A 17,592-nucleotide genomic window follows, 5' to 3' on the forward strand; every position below is an offset into this window, starting at 1 on the left:
TGTCTCTTTACTGATCTTGTCTTGTTAAAGTCGAGATTGTTGACAAAAACCTCCTTCAGCTGTCCTTTTGTAATGGAGATGGACATCAGAGAGACCCAGGGCCGAGATGCTTTGTTCTCACGCACCCAGGTAGTGTGCTTGCACAGGGTGTCTGTGATTCCTCTGAACACTAAGCAGTTGTAGTCGTAGTACATGTTTCACGCTACTTGCTACTTTCTGCTTTCAGCTCCTGCTACCGGCTAGCCCTCTCTGCAGGGGGTAATAAGAGGAGCTATGTGTGTAAATCTCCTCCTGCTGGTACACAGCATCCACAACACAATGACTAGTGCAGTGCCTCCTCATTCGTATGGTTACTAGGAACCTTGCGGTCCTAGGCTGAGGGGATCTTAGAGCAGCTATAGGCCTCAGAGGCTGGTAGCACAGGGCAACAGGTGTGTGGTTATGCCCACATGCCTGCCAACCACTGTCCCTCCTTTGGTCAGATGGCACAAGTGGATTTGGCTCATGAGACATTAAGCAACCATCTTAAAGAAAGTAATTTCACCCACAAACCACAGGTGATGCCCTCAACTTAGCCAGTTTTAGATTTCACCTGAAGGTACATGGGTAAAGGGGCTGGTTAGGAATTATGCCTGAAATGACCACAGCAGGGCTGCGAGGAGTTGCACCTCACAGTCCTTTTCATCCATGGTAAATTGTAAAGCCTGTTGGATAACAAGCCAAAGACTCCCCACAGGACATATATTACAACGTCCCTGACCAAAGTCACAAAGTTTGCAGGTCATCTGTCCATCCCTTTATTACCATTCAGTGAAAGAGATTTCTCATGAAGGTCAAGAGAGAAATACGTTAAATTTGGGATGATGAAGAAATAGTTATAAGTGACCAGCTGCTTCAGAGTGATTTAAAAGAAGTGTCGTAGGACAAGAAAGACAGAACAAGATTTTTTGTCGTAAGCACGATCGAGGCAGGACAAGCTCACCGAAAAAAATAATACCTACTTAAGTGCCAACAGGGATTTAAGGAACTGACATATAATGCAAGTTCCTTACAATATCTTTAAGTGTTGTTAGTCCAGTGACTTTTTATTAATATGAACTTCTAGGCGCTTTAATGAGACCACCATCTTCAATGCCCTTGCCACTGTTGACAAATGTTGGAAGCCACTGATGAAGGATTGCTTCTCCTGTTCATCTCATAGTCCATCACAAGCTTTTTCTCAGGCCTCTCTGCAGCACTGACACATGTCAGTTATGTTAGAGCTTTGACCAAAACAGTAACTTAAAGTCTTCTCACAAACACCTATATGAACTAAGCTCTGTCATCAGAACGTTGATCTGAAAGGGATTCTGCAGCTCAAGTATGGTCTGTGATCTGGACACTTTCTTCCATCATCCTAATGACATCACCATCATCATCATCATCATAGAAAACACACACATTGAAAGAGTACTTCGTTCAATGTAATGCACTCATGCTCAGTTCAATGCACCCGAGATTGCGTTAAAGATGGCTGTGTACCTGACATGACTCATCACTCAGTTTTCAGCACTTCTTTCTCATGGAACCACTGTTCAGCATGTAACGTGTGAATACTGTGTCTTCAAAGAAAAACAAGAAGTAAACGTGTGTTCCTACTTCTGTTCTCTTCCTAATCCTTCGTTTTCTTCATTTAATCAGAGAACTAAGAAAGAGGATTATTTCAATTTAACACAAACTGCTGTCAAAATCATTTGAGCCATGAATATGTTGTCATTTTTGTTCATTTTACAATTCAACGGGTGTAATTTACTGTAGATCTCTATATGACTAGCACATGCATTTATTTTGAAAGGGCTTTCAAGAGAGGCAACTTCGACTTAATATTACTATTACTCTCTTGGACTGGAAGATTAGTCTTCTTATGAAGACATCAAGGCACCCCTAACTCTAACCCAGTCCCCAAGAGCTGGTGCCCTCCACTGTCCACCCACTTTGTTCAGAGATACTGTACAATGAATAAGCTATGCCTGTGCAATATTGCAATATCTTTAACCTAAATAAGTTTACCTAACCTGTGAGGAAGCAGGACAAAACAGGATCCATTTAGGATAAGGTCTACAATTTTTCTTTGTCCTCTCTCACAGTCCGCTTTTGTTGTACCTCAGTTTTTCCCACACATAGATGATACTTGGGCAGGCTGCCCAGGTATCATTTCCCACCAGCGCCTGCATGTGACAGCAAACACTATGTAGACTTTCACTTGTGGAAAGACAGACACGATGTGGTTAAGAAAACATACAGTGTGAAGCATTAATTATATTAATGATTATGATACAGAGTCATGTGGTGATGCTATTAAAGAGTCTGACTTCAGATGGTATGAAAGACCTGCAGTAGCACTTGTCCGGTTGTCCATGATGGATGTCAGCTTCACTAACATCCTCCTCTCACCCACCTCCTCTACAGAGTCCAGCGCAGACACCACCACTGCATCATAAAATGTCCATAACAGAGTCATGCACACTGCAAAGGACCTCAGTCAGACCAGCAGGTGACGTCGACTTTGGCCCCTCTTTTACAGGACGGTAGTGTTCTGTGACCAGTCCAGTCTATTGTTGAGGTGAACACCCAGGTATTTGTATGTCTCCAACATGTTCAATGTCCAAACCCTGGAAGTTCACACAGTCTGGGGTGATTTCCTTCGGAAGTCTATCACTGTCTCTTTTGTCTTGCTGGCATTGAGCTAAAGATGGTTAAGCTCACTACTGTTGACAAAGTCCATGATGACCTGCCTGTACTCCGAGTCGCTGCCCTTGACACACACCCGCCGATGACTGTGTCATCAGAAAACTTCTGCAGGTGGCAGCTCCCAGAGTTGTAACAGAAGTCAGAGGTGTACAGGGTGAAGAGAAAGCACTGTCCCATGTGGGGCCCCCCTGTGCTGCAGACCACCATGTTGGATTCAAAGTCTTAAAGCCTCACTTACTGTGGTCTGTTGGGCAGGTAGTCTGTTGTCTACGCAGCAAGGTGATAGTCTCACTCTTTCAAGCTTCCTTCTGAGTGTTGCAGGCTGGATGGTGTCGAAGGCACTGGAGAAGTCAACATGACCCTCACAGTGCTACCAGTGTTCTCAAAGGTGAGTCCAGGATCAGTGCAGCAGGTAGATGACGGTATCATACACCATGATGCCCGTTTGATAGGCAACCTGCAGGGGATCCAGGTTTAAAGTTTGCAGGGTGCAGTTGTTGAGGATGATCCTCTCTAAGGTCTTCATCAGGTGAGAGGTATGAGCTGCAGGTCTGAAGTGCTTAGACTCCCTGGGGTACGATTTTTTGGGGGGGAACTGGCACCAACCAGAATGCTTTCTGCAGAATAGGGACCCTCTGTAGACTCAGGAAATGGATTACATTGACCAGTGGGATAATTACCCAATAATTACCCAATAACTGGCTGGTGAACAGCTAATGCTGACCCTGCTACTGTAACATTAAGACCGCAGTCGATACGACAAACCACTGCCAACAAAAGCGCAGCTGTGGGACCATGATTGGAAATAATCTTAAAAGGAATCTAGTTGAAGTTTTCAGATATTTATCCAAAGTCTAGTACTTCTACAACTTTTGAAGTACGTTTTTTTCTTGTTATGCAAGATCTGTATCACAAGAACAGTTTAAAAAACAGTCTTACTGGTTTTGTTAATCTTGAACATACTTGAGCGCTCATGACATGAACAAAGCCTCCTCAATTGAAACTTAAAGACAGACATAGCAGCTCTTGTTGTCTTTGACACATCTCATTCATACACACAAATGTGGTTAGTATGTAGGCTTCATAGGTGAGTGTCTGACGCTGGTTTTCACTAACAGGTCAGCTCCTGTGTTATGAGTGTTGACTTGGGCTCAATGTGGTCCAGTGGTCATTTTCTCCAGGATGAAATCTATTACTTCCCAATCCACTCGTCTTCCTCCTCCTCCGCACACACTGATAGAGAGGCGTCTTGTGGTAATGGGACTCTGAGGAGCAGCCTGAGACGTACAGTAACAGCCTATTTCCAGATCTCTCCTCCCTGTCTGAGTGCTTTGCACCAAGCCGGAAGTTGCTAATTATTTTCTCTTTCCTTTCGCAGCAGTTACCTGTACACTGCTGGCTCTCAATTTCCTTGATCTATGACTTATGAAAGTCTTTGTGCTTCCTAAAGTTTGTTTCACTTTCTTAAACAATGTTTGCTTGATGTTTCAGAGGGGTTGAGATTGTTTTTCTGAAAAGCTGCATTTATCCACAGCAGCATTAGAAGCTCTCCCTGTAGATCCTCACATGCTCAAAAACATCTTCCTGCACAAGACCGTTAAGGCAATAAGTGTGGCCGCACAGTTCACGATCCATCCCCCCCCCTACCAGACAGGCAATGTAAAGGCTCCACACATGGATTGCAAAAACAGATGGAATCACAATGTGAATAAGTAATGATACGTGTTGAATAAATCAAAAGCAAATTTCAGAAAATGATATTGATTGTGTTTTTTAGTCAAATATTGTAGCGCTGAATGTTTTAGTTTGAATGTTTTATGTTTTGTTTATTTTTTATAAATGTTTCCCCTATTGTTGTTGTCTCTTACTTAAAACCCTGGATGCAAAAATGAATTCTGCACCAAAGCAGGCCATGACAAAATGTGTGTATGTCAGTGTGGGTGTGTGTGTGTGTGTTCTCCTTTGGCATCACAACTTGCCTGTGTGTGGCTTCCTTTTGATGAGTCCCCACTCTCTCAACTTTCCCTTACCCCCCTCTTCTCCACTACTTTGTTACTTTGTTCATCCTTACTGTATGCTATTTTCTTTCTTCTCTCGCCACCATCTCTCATGCATCCATCTTTCTCCATCCCCACCCCCTGCTGCTCCGTCTCCACTCTCTGAATAATTCAGGCCTGCAGAGCGAGTGTATTTTTGGTTGTTGTCACCTCTGCAGTAACACAAACACCTCCCTTACTAGGGAGCACACATTCACATTCACACATGCATAAACCAGCCTACACCTGTGCACAAAAAAAAACTCATGTAGGTTAACACAAATGAAGCTACCAACAGCATTAAAGAGGTAGCAGACACCTTGAGACTGGTGAGATTCACTAACTATGAAGGATTTTTCTTACAGGGATTTCACACCGTCACTGTGCTACATCCTCTCTCTGCTTTGCTGTCCCAGCAATGAATAATAAAATATCTTACTTTTCAATGTCTTCCAGAGTTGCACAAAGTTTGAGCATAAAGTACCAAGCAAGAAAAACAGAACTTGGAAACTTTCGCTGTTATTTTTTTGGTCACAAGCTCCCTCTTGAGTTTCTTTTTTTTTTTTTTTACATGTCAAGGGTTTGTTGTTCAGGTAGTTGAATAAGTTTGAGACAAATGGAAGCTGCAGATTTGTTTGAGTAGTTTAACAATTACTTATCTTCATTATTCCTTTTGAGATTATTCAAAATATATACTGTATGTTCAGTCGTCTGACCACTCAAAGTGCTTTCAAACTTAAACTGGACCCAGAGATAGCGTTATTTGAGCATTCTCCATCTCTGCCCTAATTCAAGACCTTCTAGCGTAATTAATTTATTAATATATGAATATACCTTAATAATCCTCTGGTTTAACAGAAGAAATTTATATTAATTGCTCAGTTTCATAATCAGAAAGTTCAAGTTTTCTCTTTCGAGGCAGAAGCAGTAACAGGACCTTACATTTGTGGCGTTCAGTCAAACTTCCCCTCGTGGTCCAGCGTATAAAAGGTACCATCAGGTTCTTCAGAACTCCTGTCAGCCAGAATGACTATCTCAACAGTGCGGTAGAAGTGACGTCACTCAGCAGAGCAAGAGTCTCAACAACTGAAACTGGGTCGTCTGTCCACACGGCTCCGAGTTGATCAAAAATAATTAAACTCTCTCGAAATAAAACTTGTTGGCCAATTTAAATTAGATTGAGACAGAAAAAGTTGATGAATAAAAACACTTTGCAAAACATGAAGTTAAATATGGCTTGTAAATGTATAAAGAAAAACACAAAAAATATTTATATCCTGAGAAAAATAATCAGACCAGCAGATCACTGTCTTAAATTTTAAAAGTATGACTTGACGGGACGAAAAAAAGAAATAAGACAAAAACACAACGCAATACAACTCAAAACAAAATGACTGAATATTCGGAGTATTCAACCTTTAAGATGTTTAGTTGCAATCCATGAACTTGCTTTTAAGCAATTCTTACTTGAGTAATGTAGATCATATGAAAACATAAATCGCATCAAGCTGTCACTTTTGACCTCACAAAAATGGATATAAATAACAGAAATTGTATTTTTTATATTTATTTGATATATAATCTAAGGTATTTTCCAAAAGGTCTCTTGTCAGTTTTACTATTCATTGATGATTCTCAGACCTCGGCACAAGGTTCTTTCCCAGAGATTTCAAGGTTTCTGTTGGTGTAACTGTGCAGATAGGATGTCTCTTGACCTGGTCCTGTCAGCTCATCCGTCCCGCCAAAAAGTGATTAGTCTATTGCTACCAGTTCTTAGTCTTATGTAAACACAAGAGTCATAGACGATATCCATGAAGTATTCATCTTCTGGAGGAATTTTCACAACAAGCAAAACAACAGAATAACTGAATCCATACTTTTATAAAAAAAAAAAAAAAAAAGATTATGGCATTAATGAAGAATAAGTTTTTTTTTTTTTTCTAAAGCAGCTGAGAAAACAGGCTGAGGCTGATGGAAATGTCATTAGGTCTTACAGGTGTAGTTAAACAATAAACAATACGATTGGACAAACTGATATTGTAACCTGATCGAAGACGAGCAGAAGGTGAGGAGATCAGTAAAATCATTAGGGTTCATCTTCCAGGGCCTACATTTCAAGGCAGTTCATCCAATATTGATGGTGATATTTCAGTCTGAACCAAAGTGGCAGAGTGGCAGATGGACTCTTTGAGTGAGCAACATTTCCAGAGGCTCTCAAATGTCAGGATTTACTGCTTTTCTGGTTTTTAATGTAAGCAGGTATATTTAATGTCTTTGGCTGGGACGATGAAGATTGTATGTTTTCCTCTGATCCACTCAGATGTGTATTTTTCTGACATTGAAAAGATTTCTGACAACAACTGATATAAATAAGAAGATGAACAATAGAAAACCTAAATTATATGTATATGTGACAAATGAATGCGATTAATTTTCAGTTTAGGGGTTTGATCGAAATTAATGCTTCAGTCCAGTTGCCTAATTTTTTTTTTGAGGTTCAGCCCGCATGTCATGTTGTCTTTACAGCGAAGCACACTGTGTTTAGAGCTATTAAAGGAAACAGACATGTCTTGGAGGAGAAAGAGAGACAAAGAGAAGCCTACAAAGCTTTAAAACTGTTCTGTCAAACAGCTCACAGGGAAAAACATCCGTAAAGATTGACACTGGTGGTCCTCGGTGCCAGCTGGACCCGTCGACTTGTGGAGCTTTTTTGAGTGTTCAGAGTGGATGGGACTGATTTAAACTGAAGCTACCCTTTGGGCCCCCAGGCTGTCTAAATGTTAATATATGGCTGTCTGACATTCTAGTGCTGCTGTCACCAGACTCTGGACCTCCACAGAGAGGTTGGAAGAAGGTTGGAGAGAGAAACAAAAGTGCAGCCCTGTGATTGATGTGTGAGACAGTTTCATAGGACTTGTTGTTAATATCCCTTGTAATCAGCACTTCCTGGATTTGAGTGGGAAGAGGCAATGGGGGAGTAGGGGAAAGAAGGTGAAGAGAGGAGAAGGAGAAAGGAAGAGGGGAGGAGGTAAAGGCAGGAACAGAAGAGTACATGATAGGAGATGTGGAGGGGGTTAAGAGGAGAGACGGAAGCATTGATACCTGAAGAAAAACAAAAGTTTAATTCTAGAGATGATAGCCAGAATCTTGTGTAAATAGGTGATAAAGGCAGATGACCAGGAGAGAAAGAATTATATAAATGATTTGAAAAGGGAAGGAGGGATGAAGAAAGGAAGACAGGTTGGAACAGGCTGGCATAGCTGCAGGGCTTAAAGGGCTTTTGGGGGCTGGTGGATAAAGACCTGCCCCAGGCCCTCTGACCAAAGCCAGGGCTCAAACACATCTGTGTGTGTGTGTGTGTGGCCTGAATATACTAGAATTCCCTGCAGAGGACCAGCAGTGCGTTTCTGTTTACCTGTGAATTCACACCTTGCAGCGACTTTGACCACAGGAAGCAGTTTTTAAAGTGTTCAGCCTTAAGTTTAGTTTTTGTCTCTGCTGAAAGAAAGCTGTTGCATCCCTCTCAATTGACCACATTTAATCACTCGTTATTAACTCTGCCAGAATCAAACACAGCAATCGAAAAGCAGTGTTGGAGATTTTGTCCCACATTTCAATAAATAGTATTGGTGAAGACTGCTTATTTACACCAGTAGCCTAGCCCCTCTCTCTTTATCTTAACAATATCCACTATCCTGTCTCTAAAATGAAAATGTAAAAAAGCTTTAAAATGAATCTTAGATTGTTAGGTAAGTTGAGTCCCTTTAACCTTTGTAAGAAAACCTTTATCTTAAAACAACCATTTGAAACATTTGCCTCCAAACTGAGGAACAAAAGCCAGTTTGATAAAAAAAAACAACAAATTGACAATTGACAGAATGCCTTTTATTTTTGCTGATATTTTTTCTTATTATTTTTGCCAATATAACTTGCGTTTTCGTACAAAAAAACTCATATTACATAGTTCCAGCCTAGTTCCACCAGGCTGTCAGGAGACTCAACTCCCTCCCTGCTCTCCCCCCCATTCGTCCCCTCAGCCCTCCTCCCACCCTCTGCCCCCCCCCCTGCACCCTGCCACAGTCCGCCCCTAAAGCATCAGTCATCACCCCCCTCCACCTCCACCCCCCGCGTGCTCCACTAATTCACGCACCCTAAAAACTCTGCACAGCCGTTTACTGTTTATGCTATTTGCACCTTTCAACGCACTGCCTCACTTTTTAACTTTGTAACTTAATCTGCACTCTGTTTATATTGTTAATACTTTAATTTATCCACATACTACCTCATGGTGAAATACTCACAAGTGCCCTTGTCTGTCGATTGTCTGTCGTTCGTTATTTGTTGTCCAAATGTCTTTAGTTAAGTTATTTGTTTATAGTATTGTTTTTATTGCAAGGTTTTTAGTGCTTTTTTTATGCACTGCAGGTTTGCACTGGGGGTTGGGGGGGATTGCAATTTCATCTGTGCTGTATGTTTAACATGGAGCATATTTGACAATAAACAACCTTGAACCTTGAACCTTGAACCTTACAAGTCATATTAATCCTCACCTGCAATAGTGTCTGCCTTTAGTTTAAATCTTAAAAACTAAAAATGAATGTGTGTTACATGCTTAAACTTTGTAACATGTTAGCAGAAGCAGAAATGCAATTTATGACTCCTTCCTAAAGCAGCTGTGAAGACATTTAAAAGCGCTTTGCTGATTGTCTAATAATAGACATTTTTTCATAAAGAGGAAAAAAAAAATCAGGCATTCAAGCTCACTTTTTGTAGACATCTTAAGCTGATGGTCAGTTTCAATAATGTAAAAAAAAAAATCAAATCAAACCAATCTCCACAATCATATTTTGCTCATTTGTCACTAAACGTGCTACATCTGATCTTTTTTCTTTTTCCTTTTTTATCATTTTCCTTTCAAAAACAACTCAGACTGAATTTGGAGTCATTGATAAATGAGCAGACAGTGAATTTACATATTACTGAAAACAGTTACTGCAAATTTCTGCTCAATAAAGCTACTGTCTAATGAATGAAAGGCAAAAAACGAATGGTACCTGTATACAGAATATTTGACACTCAAGGGAGATGCGCAAGCATGTGGTTGATGTGTATCTAGATTACATACTGATTTCCTATCTGGAGCTTGTGTTCCACGTTAAAAGATTTCTCCAGAGGTTGTTGGATCACAGACTTTTTGTCGAGGCAGAAACATGTGTCTTCCATGCCCCCACAGTCGAGTGTCTGGGGAATGTTGTGGCACAGGATAATATCCTAATGGATTCAAGCAAGGACAGGGCAGTGCAGGAGTGGCCTCAACCTGACCCTGTCAGAGAGGGCTTCTGAAATTTCTATTGGCGCTCCATTAGTGGCAAAAGTTATTATTTAACCGTATAAAATCTGCTTCTATGGGCTTGTAATGATATTATTAAACCCTAATCGTTGCTCATGTCATCCTTTGAAACAACCTCTGTCTCCAGTCTTCTTTTTTTCAGGTAGCTTATGATCACAATGTGCCGGTACTGTCAGTATCTGTGAGCTCAAAAACTGGGGTGACACTGTTTAAATATATTTTACCTTCTGAGGCAATCTTCTGCTTTAATAAGAGACCCATGACATTAAGCTTTAATGATGATTTTTGTCTGGGCAGTTAAATGCCACAGTCCCTAACTTCGCTATGCGGCAGCAATCTTTCATTTGATAAATTATGTATTCAAAGGGAAACAAGGCAACACTGCAAAGCATTATACAGCCATTTCTTTTCCCCAGTGTGCTTGTTTGTATGTAACAAACAATCTTTCACCCCTCCCTGAAAGTGATGAGCCAAGGTTTACACAGTTTAAAAAAGAAAAGCAAACCGTTTTTTCTTTCTTTCAAATTTGTCTTTAAACTCTAAGACATAATACTTTAACCATTTTCTACTAATCTACTTAGCTGGAGGTGTTTTCAAACTGTAATTGCCAGCAGTTTTGCCTGGAAGGTTTAGAGGATTTGGTGAACGGATTCTAAAGATTTGCATGTTTTTAATTTTGGTTAGCTTTCAAGCAGCTGGCTCTGTGATGGAAGAGTTTGGCATTCAGGAGAAAAGGCTTACATGTCAAGAGCTGTTAAAGAAGATTGATACTAAGCCTCTCATTTCTCTACCCCAGCTGCTTGTTAGCTTGGCGTAACATAAAGACAAGAAAGAGGTGAATTCAAATCAAACAGCCCCTTGAAAGCGTGCTAAAATCTCTGTACTCGACAAATTATCCAGTAATGTACACATATTCCTAGAAGTATTCAAACTACTGTTTTAATATCAATTATTGAATCACATGATTTCATATCCAACCACAATTATTACAATTTCTACCAGTTTTGTAATGCATCTGTTCAGATTTCATTTGAGCAACTGACTTTTGAGTCCCAGTCTTTATTGGACCGATGTTGTTAATCTTTTTTTTAAATGGGCCTCCATTTGAGTCTTGCATTTATTTGTCAAAACACCAGGCTTGTAAAATGGATGGGCACCTCACATTTACATTTGTAAACCAAATATTTACTTTTCTGAAGATTTGAAGAATTTGAGTAAAAGTTATGAATGACCTGGCTGACAGGCTCAATTTATTGCTAGCATGATTTAAACGAGTATCCATAAAATGCTATGAATGCAAAAGTAACCCTTTTCATGTATTTGCAGTAAAATAAATAAACAATATGTTTGTGTCTATCAGAGAATGACAGATGAGTCACATGGCTCATTGGTGCTGTGTTGTGTCTGCTCTTTCTGAGAGTGCACATGAAAGCAAACCTCGAGCAGAAATAAGTTCCCAAGCTGGATTTATCTTCATGTCTCAAATCCTGCTGCTCTATTTATCTCAGGTTTTAGTTTTCCAGCAGTTACCTTTTTCTGGATTTTGCTATAAAAGTACTGGTTCTTTTAGCGACTTGGATGTGAGCAGCAGATTGTGCAGAGATATAAATCACTACAGAAGTTTAGCTTGTTAGCCACAGCAGGTTAAACACTGATCACCACAGAATCTTTGTATGGAGAAGTCTGAACAAACACATTTCAATCTTGACGATTCAACATTTTCAGCCAGCCAATAGCTGAGACACACCTGAGTTCCTCCCCATCTTTAGACAATTTCCAGACTTCACTTGTCCACATGTTCCATACATTTTCTGTGTTCGACACCCTCAAACTACTCGTCTGTTTGATTTGGGTGACGGGAGTCTCCTGGGTTTAGAGAGGACAAGGAGGAGTCTTCCATGTGTTACTATCACCACAGCATGTATAAAAACATTTGAACAGTACATTAAAAATAGTGGAAGACTTAATACTGGAAACTGAGGGGAGCAATAAAGAATGTAAAGCAGTGAAACTTTGTCAACACGTACATCGTCATCATCCCTCCTACTTACTCAGGAGGAAAATTACAATCTATTACTGTTGTGTTAACACTTCACAGGGACATTTAACCAGGGGGCTTGCAGACATTAAGTCTGCATAATGATGAGTTGAACAAATTCACACGCTCATGTTTGTGTGTTTGTCATTTTGTGTGTAATCTTTACTTTCATTGGTACAAATGTGTTCTCTTCCAACACACACAAACAGGCAAATGCACAAACACACACACACACACCTACACACACACACACACACACACACACACACACACACACACACACACACACACCCAGACAGGTCCTTTGCAGCAATTCCTGTCTTAATGGCATAGCCAGCATCAGATGACAGCGTGGGGCAGTTTGATCACAGGAGAACATCTTTATGAACTCAAACAGCTTCACTGATTTAAAGCGTTGATCAAAAGCTGGTGCGTGTCTTCTGTTTGATGCTGTTAGGAAGTCAAAAGCCCAAATTGGCCAAAAATGTTATCTAACTGAACCTCAGCAGTAGAGTGTGTCTGTCCTCCACTTTGCAGATATTTTATTTTATGTTTATTAGTCAAAACACTGAAAACATTTATTTCTTATACTTACTTCACAGATATGACTCAACCTGCCTGTTTGAAGAAAAGTAAATAGCAACTTATGTCTTCTAACTATGGGTTGTGTCCTCCTCTCCCAAAATTCACTCATTGCAGGACTACTGGTCCATTAGGAGTGCAGGAAAGAGTGCTATAAGTGGAGTTTAGAGTGTGTTTTTTTTAAATCCCTCAAACAGTATCAAGTTTATAGAGGACACTGCTCATGCACATTAAGTACACAAGCACTGCAGTGTTTACATATGGGAAGAAAAACAGGTAATCCATCAAATCATTTAGTCTGAAATACAGTAAATGATTGGACAGACTTCATACAGCCTGCAACAGCCAGGAGAGCGAAATATTTAGTTGGAGTATTTGATTCATTGATTGTTGGCGTGTTTAAAAGAAGATTTAATGAATGTACGCTTGCTTCCAAGGTGAATTGACTATTCCTGATGTCATTAGTGAAACATTATTTATGAGTACACTCTCTGATGAATCGATGTTACATTTTAATGCATGGTCCACTTTAGTGACTGTCGCTTTTACTAAGTGTCATATCTTTATAAAGAGACTTTTGGTTTGTCAGATGCCATGATAATTGAGGGAGTAATGCACAAAAGCGATTCATAATAATGTTTTATTTTTTATTTTTGAAGGCATAGGTTGAATCACACAAAGAGTTTTGAGAATCTGGGACCCAAGGAGGGCCACTGAGATATCCTACTGATGTTCAGAAGGCTGTGCTGCCTCAAAAACATTTGTACAAACTGTGGTACACGAGGGTTTATCTTGTTTGTCAGAGTTGGCAGCAAACAGAAGAGCTTGGTTTGTTCTGTGAGAAACTCGACATCAAGGCTCTTAATTTTAATTTCAGACTTGAGAAGAACGTGTTCAGTGTGTGTGAGGAGGCTTTGCGCTCACAAAGCCGAGAAACCGGAAACCGTTCTTATGAAAACTTGTTAAATGTTGTATCTCTTCCTCACATGTCTCTTTCTCCCTCTCTCCATCTCTTGCCTTTTCCTCCCTCACTCCTCCTCCTCTTTTCACAGGCAGACTGTCGCTCCAGGGAATACCTTCGCATACACTTCCCAGCTGCAGATACAGGAATCAAAATATGAGGTAAGTGACAAAATACATCATACACAAGTGTGTGCTCACAGTAAACACACACACACACACACACACACCTACACACACACACCTACACACACACACACACACACACACACACACACATGTACACTCTTGTGTGTTGACTTAGCACACAGAGAGAGAGGAGTGGTTCACACAGTCTCAAAATAGGCTCAGAAGAAGCCAGAGTAAGTGACTCATGGAGGACTTTCCTCAAATCCTAAAGTAAAGTGTAGTTTGCTGGTGCAAAGCCTAATCATTCTCATTTTATTTGCTGTTTAAATTATCATTTTTTCTTTCAGAAAACAATCAAAAAGGAATTTAATCTGTCTAATTAGCTTGAGCTCTGTGTGGACTGAGGCAAGATGAAACAAGAAAATAATTAATTCTAAATCCTTTTGGTCAGTTTTTTTTTTGGTCAGTTTTTTTAAACAGTTATACATCTGGTGTCGCATAGATTGATTTCAAACTGGACAGTGCCTTAAAACCTTTTTGTCTAATGGCCATGGGGCTGCAAAAGGAAGCCAGAAAAAAAGAATGGAACTGAATTTGAGTTTGTTTGTGTGACTTCTGGATGGCAGGTATTGTTAGTGGATAAAGGATGGTGAGCCAGGTTGAAAATTGTCTCAGTTGAAGATTTATTCAGGCTGAGCACACACAAATTTCATGGTGACAAAATTTGTTCCATCCATTCGAAAATGTCTTGTGCAGACAAAGACAAGAAGAAGTAAGTCAAATATTACATTAACTGGCTGTCCTCACAGCTTCTCCTCAACAGTGATGCATATCAACCGGTCTGCTCATCTCACATGCTTTATATTCTCTCTTACCTATCATGTTGGGCCAATAGCTGTGGTAATCAGCGCCACATTGACTTCAGGTCTCATCAATCTCACTTCCCCCTGGAATTAAATATTCATGTTAAATCATATCAACTTACAGTCATTGACTTTTACAGAACAAAAATGATCAACACATGTTTTTCAAATCAAAATGGACTTATGAGTGAGAGAACTTTTCACTTTCCTCTCTGCCTAAACATCAACGTTGATCAAAAATAATCTACAATTTAGGATGACTCTTAAATCAAGGCCTCTCACTTTACAAACCAATGAGTGATCATGTCCAATTCTTTACTATAGTCTGCTATTGTGTTAGAACATACGTTTTTTCTTAGCAGCAACTGACTTATATCTCATTTAAACACAACTGTTTGCATAGTGTGAAACAGTGAAGTAGAAATGTCTGTTTGTGTTTTAGTTAGATTATCAGCTGACTGGCTGTTGCTTGTCACCTTTCTTCTTCTCCTGCTTTTTATCTCTATTGTGAATTGCTTATGTGCGTCTGAGTCTTTGTTTGAAGAACAACTAGACAGAACTAAACAAACATCTTACTCCTGTTCAGTTTGCTCTTGTCGGTCATACAGGGGAATTAATATTAAATTGTACGTGTTTCATAACCGGTTAAAACACTCCCAATTGTGTGACATTTAACTCATAAGTAGTTTTTGCTTGTTTTGTTCATGTAGCTTAAGATTTGTCACCTACTGTATCAGTTAGGGTTTCGGAGGTGGTGATCTACAAAGCTCCTGACATTGATTTGGATTATTTAATGATCATAGGTGGAAGTTTGGATCCAGGTGTTTTATCTGAGTAACTGCCAATGCCTAAATCCTGCAACAGCATAGGGTGATGTTTAAATTTTAAGAGCCTTTGACAGGTTCTCTGCAATAGCCAAGGGGTGCTGACAGGCCAGGGGCGAGCAAACAACACCTGAGGTCAAGCAGAGAAACAGGCAGAGAGAGAGAGAGGGAACGAAGGGCAGAGAAAAAAGCCTTTGATCCTGTGATTCTTATCTGAAATAACAAGCAGAGCGGCGCAGTCCAAACCTACCTCCCTCATTACTGATCAAAGCTGCTGACCGTAATCATACACAGAAGTTTCCAAATCTCAATCATCATTCTCCCTCTCACCCTCCAAAGTATCTTCAAACGTGCACAGAATCAAACATCACTGATCGACCTGCAGCTGCTTGTGGGAGCTCACACTCACAGGTTTGTTCACAGCTGCTCACACGCAGCCACACAAGGGTTGTGCACTCTCACTTCCCTCAACGTGCCCCACTGGGAACATAATGGGATGTCCGTGTTCATCCGCACAGAAGCTCCCTGACGCTGGGAATCCTCTGAGTGCGCTTCTCTCTTTGATCAGCCTTTCTACAAAGAGACTGAGACAGGGAGAGAGGCTTTGTGCTGAGTAGGCGAGGCTGTAGAAGGTTCCTCTAGGCCTTAACCCAGCTTTACCCTCTCAGTCATTCACAGACCGCAGGCACATACAATCTGATGCACCGGATCTGTACAGCTGAACACTTCAGACACATGATCCCTTAATTGACACAAACAGCAGAACTTTAATGTGTTTCTGCGCTGTGTCATTATCAACAAGACACATGTGCAGCATTTGGTACACACAGGCCTATTTAGGTAGATTTGGTTAGCTTGGTTAGCTTGGTTAGCTAGCTGTAAGTTCATTGGCAGATGGAGATCTCATTGGTTGTTGTTGCGGATACCACCAACATGTGGTGATGTACAAAGAGAAATAAACCCCGGAGATGAGGATCAAAGTTGTTCTTTTCCTGCTTTATTTTAGAACAGTGGAGTCTATCTCAAATGACAAACCTGATTTCACAGAGATACGTTAAAGGACCACAACATCTGAAGCTGCCTTTTCTTATGATTGCCCAAAATGTGCAAGAGTAATGCTGTTGTAAAGAGCACTTTGGAGAATGAATGAAAATATGTCATCTTTGATGATTTTCCTTGCGTTAGATTCAAACACCCTTCTCTTTGGGGAGAGTCTTGTGTTTGACTCAGTCTTTATACTCTGTCACCTGATTTACTTGGGATCTGAGCATACACGATGAAAAATGATCATCAAATCAGTTTGATTACTGTTATTTCAACATGCTGGCCCTGGCCTTTAGCAAGACACCAAACCCCAAATTGCTTACAAAAGTGTAGCCATCAGTGTATGGGTGTGTGTACACAGTTGCATCTTACATCACTGTGTAAGGGTGAACATTGACATGTAGTAGGAAGTGCTTCAGCTTGTCAAAAAGGTAGTTAAATTGTTGGCCATTGACCAGTTACTGTTTTAACTGTAACAGTACCTGACTGCTTTTTGTCAAAGCTTTAGTTGTTTCTTCAACCAGTTATGCTCCAAGTGTTGGGACAGAAAATCTTTAGTGCTCATGTGATTAATAATGAGATTAAACATTGTGGGCCAGCATTTTTTTGTTTTGTTTTTCTCTTTTGCAAGATTTTTGTGCAATCGTTTTTATCCAGTTATTGAACCACCAGATATTTAAGAATGCACCCTTGAGGAACCTTTTATTTTATGTAATACCCTTGCACTTTACAACCAGCTACGAAAGGCCTCGTTGAACGGAGCTTGTGTTAATAACACGTTTTCTTATGCTGTGGACAAATTGCCAACAGTGTTTTGACAGATGGGACTGTAGCTATTGTCACCATGTTAGGGGTTATTTGAGGTGTCCTAAATTCCTGATATATTGGGATTATCTTGGATTACAACAGGATGATTATGTAAATAATTGTCCCTCTTCTCTGTGGTTGGTGTTGTGAAAATATCTAAATATCTCAACAGCCTGTCAACATTTCTTAACTCACTCTGGATATTGATGTGCATATGTGTTCAAGGAAT

General features: G+C 40.2%; 1 protein-coding gene across 2 annotated transcripts in view; it reads left to right on the forward strand.

The window, feature by feature from the left end:
- LOC306820109 (endonuclease V-like) overlaps nucleotides 1–17,592 on the forward strand; it is a 68,230-nt gene that overhangs the window by 21,153 nt on the left and 29,485 nt on the right. Inside the window, exon 8 of one of the 2 annotated variants that reach the window (XM_079337801.1) lies at nucleotides 13,793–13,858. In XM_079337801.1, the coding sequence (XP_079193927.1) occupies nucleotides 13,793–13,858 (66 nt within the window). Of the gene's footprint in view, nucleotides 1–13,788; nucleotides 13,859–17,592 lie in introns of both variants that reach the window. The other variant, XM_079337802.1, reaches the window with a different exon arrangement.

This window comes from Symphodus melops, assembly GCF_947650265.1.
Source record: "Symphodus melops genome assembly, chromosome: 2".
NCBI classification, from domain to species: Eukaryota; Metazoa; Chordata; class Actinopteri; order Labriformes; family Labridae; genus Symphodus; species Symphodus melops.